General features: G+C 42.1%; 1 protein-coding gene across 1 annotated transcript in view; it reads left to right on the plus strand.

The window, feature by feature from the left end:
* The window catches only part of LOC115109285 (junctophilin-3-like), a 28927-nt gene extending 22097 nt beyond the window's left edge, over positions 1-6830 (plus strand). The window contains exons 4-5 of the mRNA XM_029634034.2: positions 2101-3104; positions 4460-6830. Of these exons, the coding sequence (XP_029489894.1) occupies positions 2101-3104; positions 4460-4540 (1085 nt within the window). The 3' untranslated portion in view covers positions 4541-6830. The remainder of the gene's footprint in view (positions 1-2100; positions 3105-4459) is intronic.
* Positions 6831-7506: the final 676 nt, after the last annotated feature.

The raw sequence follows: 7506 nt of genomic DNA on the forward strand, positions 1-7506 counted from the left end.
CAACTACACGCATCTCAGGAAAGGAATTTAGGTCATTTTAAGGGCAATATATGGGGTTATGGTTCCTTCCATGTGCACGTCCCTTTGATTTCCTTTACATAATACTGACATCATCTGGTTGACGTTAGCAGTACAGCTGTTCATGTCATTCATGGGGTAAATTGGCCATGGCCATATCACAGAGATTGGACTTGAATATAAAACAAGTCCAAACATGAATGTAAAACAAAGAGAACTCTAAATCATTCACTTTGAAAAGGGACTATCGTAACGTAATAACTCTAAATCATTCACTTTGAAAAGGGACTATCCTAACGTAATAACTCTAAATCATTCACTTTGAAAAGGGACTATCCTAATGTAATAACTCTAAATCATTCACTTTGAAAAGGGACTATCCCAACGTAATAACTCTAAATCATTCACTTTGAAAAGGGACTATCCTAACGTAATAACTCTAAATCATTCACTTTCAAAAGGGACTATCCTAATGTAATAACTCTAAATCATTCACTTTCAAAAGGGACTATCCTAATGTAATAACTCTAAATCATTCACTTTGAAATGGGACCATTCCAACGTAATAACTCTAAATCATTTGCTTTGAAATGGGACCATTCCAACGTAATAACTCTAAATCATTCACTTTGAAAAGGGACTGTCCCAACGTAATAACTCTAAATCATTCACTTTGAAAAGAGACCATCCCAACGTAATAACTCGAAATCATTCACTTTGAAAAGAGACCATCCCAACGTAATAACTCTAAATCATTCACTTTGAAATGGGACTATCCCAACGTAATAACTCTAAATCATTCACTTTGAAAAGAGACCATCCCAACGTAATAACTCTAAATCATTCACTTTGAAATGGGACCATCCCAACGTAATAACTCTAAATCATTCACTTTGAAAAGAGACCATCCCAACGTAATAACTCTAAATCATTCACTTTGAAAAGGGACCATCCCAACGTAATAACTCTAAATCATTCACTTTGAAAAGGGACTATCCCAACCTAATAACTCTAAATCATTCACTTTGAAAAGAGACCATCCCAACGTAATAACTCTAAATCATTCACTTTGAAATGGGACTATCCCAACCTAATAACTCTAAATCATTCACTTTGAAAAGAGACCATCCCAACGTAATAACTCTAAATCATTCACTTTGAAAAGAGATCCTCCCAACTTAATAACTCTAAATCATTCACTTTGAAAAGAGACCATCCCAACATAATAACTCTAAATCATTCACTTTGAAATGGGACCATTCCAACGTAATAACTCTAAATCATTCACTTTGAAAAGGGACTATCCCAACCTATAACTCTAAATCATTCACTTTGAAAAGGGACCATCCCAACGTAATAACTCTAAATCATTCACTTTGAAATGGGACCATTCCAATGTAATACCTCTAAATCATTCACTTTGAAAAGAGACCATCCCAACGTAATAACTCTAAATCATTCACTTTGAAATGGGACCATTCCAACGTAATAACTCTAAATCATTCACTTTGAAATGGGACCATTCCAACGTAATACCTCTAAATCATTCACTTTCAAAAGGGACTATCCTAATGTAATAACTCTAAATCATTCACTTTGAAATGGGACCATTCCAACGTAATAACTCTAAATCATTCGCTTTGAAATGGGACCATTCCAACGTAATAACTCTAAATCATTCACTTTGAAAAGGGACTGTCCCAACGTAATAACTCTAAATCATTCACTTTGAAAAGAGACCATCCCAACGTAATAACTCTAAATCATTCACTTTGAAAAGAGACCATCCCAACGTAATAACTCTAAATCATTCACTTTGAAATGGGACTATTCCAACATTGTGTGTCATGCTGTCCTGACTCTCTGTCTCTCTGTCTGTGTTTCTCTTTCTGCCTGTGTTTCTCTTTCTGTCTGTGTCTCTCTTTCTGTCTGTCTCTCTCTCGTGTCTCTGTCTGTGTGTGTCTCTCTCTCTGTGTCTCTCTCTCTGTGTCTCTGTCTGTGTGTCTCTGTCTGTGTGTCTCTCTCTCTGTGTCTCTGTCTGTGTCTCTCTCTCTGTGTCTCTGTGCTGTTGGTCAGGAGTAGAGGTCCAAAGGCCAAAACATCAGAACTCCAGTGAGAACGACATTGAGGTGGTCTCCAGTGGCACAGGGCCAGACAGTCCTGAACTCTACATGAAGGGCACTACACCCCCAAACTTGACCCCTGACCTTAGCCCTGAGGCCAGCCACCCCTCCTCGCCCCCCTGCAGCCCTACCACCACCAAACCACACTGCACCAAGAACGCTCGCTTCCTGCGGCAGAGTGCTGTGGACGATGCTGGGTGTGGTGGCGGTGGGGGAGGGGGCAGTAGTGGGCAGGAGATCCAGGTGCTGATGGAGGGGCGCGGAGGGGGGGAGTACCTTAGGGCCAACAGCTGGAGCGAGGACAAGGACAAGCACTCTTATAAAGGGGGCAGCAGGGGGGGCAGCTGGGGCAGAAATCTCTCTACCACCCCCTCTGTCCAAGAGGAAGCCAGGGGCAGCGGGCGCACAAATGGCCACGGCCACAAGCACGCCTCCTCCAATCACAAGTCTCGAGAGCATGGTTCGTCCAATCACAAGGCCTCCAGGGACCGGTGGTCGGACTGCCCATCAGCATCGTGGAGGTCCCAGCGGACGCACAGCAGTGACACACGACTGCTGGAGCAGGATGAGGAGAAGCTGAGCAACTACGAGATGGAGATGAGGCCACTGCAGCCGATGGACTCCAACTCCCAGAAGCCCTATGGGCTGGGAGAGGAGGGCCATGGTCACGGGGGCGAAGCCCACTCCCACACGCTGCAGAGACAGCGGCCTAGTAAGAGCCGGGAGGCCAGGGAGGGCCGAGACATGGAGGCGGCACGGCCTTCAGGGGCGCGGGAGGGTAAAGAGGGCAAGGAGGGACCGGCCCCAGACTCAATGCAAAAGATAGACAGTCTGCGCAAGGAGGACAAGCTGGAGGCTAGGCCTCTGCGCAGGGATCTCACCCTCTCCCCCCCACAGAAATCCTCACCCATTGCACTAGAACACGACGATGACAAGAAACTGACCCAGCTCAAAGCAAACTCGGTAAGGAGTCCTCCTCTCAACCACACATTCATAGTCACATTTAGTCATGTAATTTATTTATTGTGTGCACACATGCAGAAAAATACACATGCATGGGTAATCACTTCCATGTACATGTCAACTGCACTCACACAGCTCTCAGATACAACTTTACTGTATACAGACAAAATAACAGAATGAACTCTTATGTGTAAGGTAGCAAGTGGGAGCATCCCAGGCCCTGCTGTAGTCTCCTGATAGGCAGGTGCTCTACACAACACAGACACCTTGGTTGGGCTTCTAACCTCCCACAGTCCCCTCCACCGCACCACAGCCTCAGCTAGCTATCTCCCACTGTACTCCCAGCACCTTAGTAACAGCAGATTGGCAAAGTAGCTCCTTCCACAAAGCAGCCCCGCATTGGCTGCCCCACGCTCTGTTGCTAGGGAACAGGTTATGCCTTGCTTCAGCGGTAGCCAATAAGTGGGCGTGTGATGGTGACTGGGGGGGGTGTTTGCAACCGCAGTGAGGCAAGTAATGCAGCGAACTTGTGTAAGACATGAGACACAGACGTAGATTCTGCAAGTGATCACATTGTAATACACTCTTGGACAAAGATCCCACTATGATATATTTTAACAGCCTAGGAAAATGTACATCCACGTATCTCACAAACAAATGGGATCAGTGACCTGAGCCATCTACACAACATGTTTGGCATGGAGAGTGCACCACGTAAAATATGTGATGAATTATACACAATACATCCTTAGGGTTAATCATTCAGTAACATGGTGTGGAGTAAACATAGCTGCTGTAGGCTACCAATGATTATGTGAATTACAGTGTAAAGATGTATCTTTATTCTAAATATTTTAGATATCATACTATGGACTCAATTGCTTTGATAATTACATCGGTCATTTGTGATGCTCTCTACCTTGTACAATAGATCCAGTCCTGCACATTTTCCATGACAGTGTTACAGTACATAAGCCCATCAGTTAGATTTCACTAACAGTCTGCTGTTTAGACATGCTGGCTCTCAATGACACAGAGACTCACTTGAAAATATTGTATCTCTCAAATGAACCTAATTATACAGAGTAAATACCAAAATCAAAGAAAGTACACATTAGCTGTGTATTTGCTTGTGTGTTAAGGCAGAGCTGTGTGTGTGTGTGTGTGTGTGTGTGTGTGTGTGTGTGTGTGTGTGTGTGTGTGTGTGTGTGTGTGTGTGTGTGTGTGTGTGTGTGTGTGTGTGTGTGTGTGTGTGTGTGTGTGTGTGTGTGTGTGTATGTGTGTGTGTGTGCGTGTGCTTACGTTAGTGAAAGTCTGAATGAACATGTTCTATTCTCTCCCTCCTTCCTCCACAGAGCTCCAGCTCAATTCTGGTCGTCATGGTGATTTTGCTCAACATTGGAGTCGCAATTTTGTTTATCCACTTTTTTATTTAAACATGTATTGCCTATTGATTCCTTTTATGATTATACATTATTATGAGTATTATCATGACTATCAGTAACCAGACCTTGACCATTTGACACTTCTGTAAAGAATATAGTAAGAGGATAAACAATATGGGGATACAGATGGTTCCCAATGCCCAGATTTCAGATAAGCAGTTATCTGCAAAACATCTGCAAAACATTTTGGATTTCTCTCCCTGAAATTACCTGTTCTTCTTCTTAAATCATAGTTTAAAAAAGTATAATTAAAATAATTAATTTGCTCACATATGACATGTTAATATATATTATTTTGTATTCCTTAATTGCCTTTTCTCTCTGTTGATATTGCTGATGTTCTTTTGATTGAGTTTGTTTCTGGTGGTAGACTCAGATGAGTGGTGGCACTGCCTGTATGATGGTGAAGTGGGTCAAATGAGGCAGAAGATAATGTATCTACTCTGGTTGTGACTGTGTCCACCTGACCTGGGTTCAAATACTATTTAATAATATTTTTAAATACTGTATCTGTGCTTGATTGAGCTTACCTGTTGCAGTGGAAACAATAGAAAAGTCCCAAAAGTGCAAAACCATGCCTACCTGCCAGTCGAGGCAGGCCCAAGCAAATGCTGAAAGTATTTGAAAGATTTCAAGTAGTATTTGAACACAGGTGTTGTCCACCCAGTAATACAAGGTTCAAAGGGATGGGAAACGGCCCCCTGTCCCCTGTCCCCTGTCCCCTGTCCTACCCAGTGCCCTCCGAACCCACCCCATCCTCTACCCCTGCACATATCACCCTTCTGGCACGTTGTTCCCCTTCACGATTATAAGTTCAGCCTCTCACCACCCATCCTTCCCCTTCCCGGTAGTCCACTCATGACATCACACATATCTTGTTACCCTCTTTTCCTTGTTTCATGTAACTCTCCTTTTATTTTATACCCCACCGTGCTCCCCAAATCCTAACAACCAACCATTTCCACCAAGACTTCATTTTGTTTCTTTCTTTCATGAAAATATGATTAAATAAAAATAGGGCTGCAAAACAACTTTTGCAACTACAGAATCTGGTCAGCAACAGGACATGTTTACAATCTGAAAAACCAGGATGACCAATACAAATTTGCCTCTAACAACTATAACACCATACCTATCTATGTTAGTAAACCGTTTGTAAATTTAGAAACTTGGGTTACCAAGATTGAAACATGCGCTAGGAACTACTCTTTATCAAGCCTAATCCGTCCGCAAACGGAGTAGGAATACTTCTGTCTGAAAGGACTTCATCCAGGTCTCTAATGTAAAAGATTCTCTCTATAGTCGACAACAAAAGTCTCTAATGTAAAAGATTCTCTCTATAGTCTACAACAAAAGTCTCTAATGTAAAAGATTCTCTCTATAGTCTACAACAAAAGTCTCTAATGTAAAAGATTCTCTCTGTAGTCTACAACAAAAGTCTCTAATGTAAAAGATTCTCTCTATAGTCTACAACAAAAGTCTCTAATGTTAAAGATTCTCTCTATAGTCTACAACAAAAGTCTCTAATGTAAAAGATTCTCTCTGTAGTCTACAACAAAAGTCTCTAATGTAAAAGATTCTCTCTGTAGTCTACAACAAAAGTCTCTAATGTTAAAGATTCTCTCTATAGTCTACAACAAAAGGAATCTTGATCATGATCATTGATCATGATCTAAAGGAAAGAACTCTCAAACACACACACACACTGTACAATTCCATGTACACAACAGGTACAATACTCATGCACGTCTGTCCAGTGGAGTTATTACACGCTAGATTTGTATAAAATATTGACATTCCAACCAACTTCATCAGTATCTCTCTGGTCTTTAATGTACAGGTTGAACTCCATATGAGGACTATAAGGGCATGACATTCTGTCAGTTGTCATCTAACTGCCCCTTTGGCCCCAACAGAGTCTCTCTCTCTTTCTCTTTCTCATTACAGTATAATGACTAAAGGTTTCTACCCAAACCTCACCCCACACACCTGGTCTGGAGCCACTGGCTCCCCGTACAGTGAGAGACGGGTGTGCCCAAGTACAAGTTCAGAGACTGTTACGTTTCAAACTGCTGCTTTCAAAACAACGATTTCCCAAGACAGAAAAAAATCATCAACATGTTTAGCTATTTGCAAGACGTCTGAAAAAACGCCAACTGCCTTGTTTTATAAAGTAAGAAAAAAAATATATTCTAAAATGCATGGTCAAGTATGTTTTAGATTTGTATACATTTTTTTTGAATAAAAAAACAAAAGAAAATAAAAACATTTTAAAATGTCATCCCAATGAGGAAAGGTTGTCTTTTACTGGCTTTGCCAATTTCCTCTTAGTTGTGAGCAAGCAGAAGCTTTCCAGGTGTTGTCCAGTACTGTTCTGAGAAGCAGAATCTTCCATAGGATAGCCTGGGCTGGAGCTGTAGTACGGTACAGTAAAGGAATCAGACAGTCTACTGCATCCCACTGCTTCTCCATGACCAAGTCCACATCTTAGACGGAACTAAACAACAGAGGGAAAAAAACAGACAAACTAAGATCTTTTATAGCTGGCTAACTAACTCAAAGACTCTGAGACATTTATAGCATGTCTGTAATGGGCTAGTACCCCCTCCTGATTGTCCTGGTCCTCCAGGCAGTAATCATTCACAATCTACAGTATGTGTGCTCTCTTCTCTTCCTCCCATACCTCTCCGTTTCTCTATCCAGCAAAGTCAAACAGAGCTGCCGATGTGAAGGAATGAAAGCTGGGGCCAAATGCTTGGAGTTATATTTTTCAAGAACGTTTGCGCAAGTGGAGGCTGCTGAGGGGAGGACGGCTCATAATAATGGCTGTATCGGAGTAAATGGAGTTGCATCAAACACATGGAAACCATGTGTTTGATGTATTTGATACCATTCCACTAATTACACTCCAGCCATTACCACGAGCCCGTCCTCCCCAATTAAGGTGCCACCAACCT

The sequence above is a fragment of the Oncorhynchus nerka genome, linkage group LG25 (assembly GCF_034236695.1).
Source record: "Oncorhynchus nerka isolate Pitt River linkage group LG25, Oner_Uvic_2.0, whole genome shotgun sequence".
NCBI classification, from domain to species: domain Eukaryota; kingdom Metazoa; phylum Chordata; class Actinopteri; order Salmoniformes; family Salmonidae; genus Oncorhynchus; species Oncorhynchus nerka.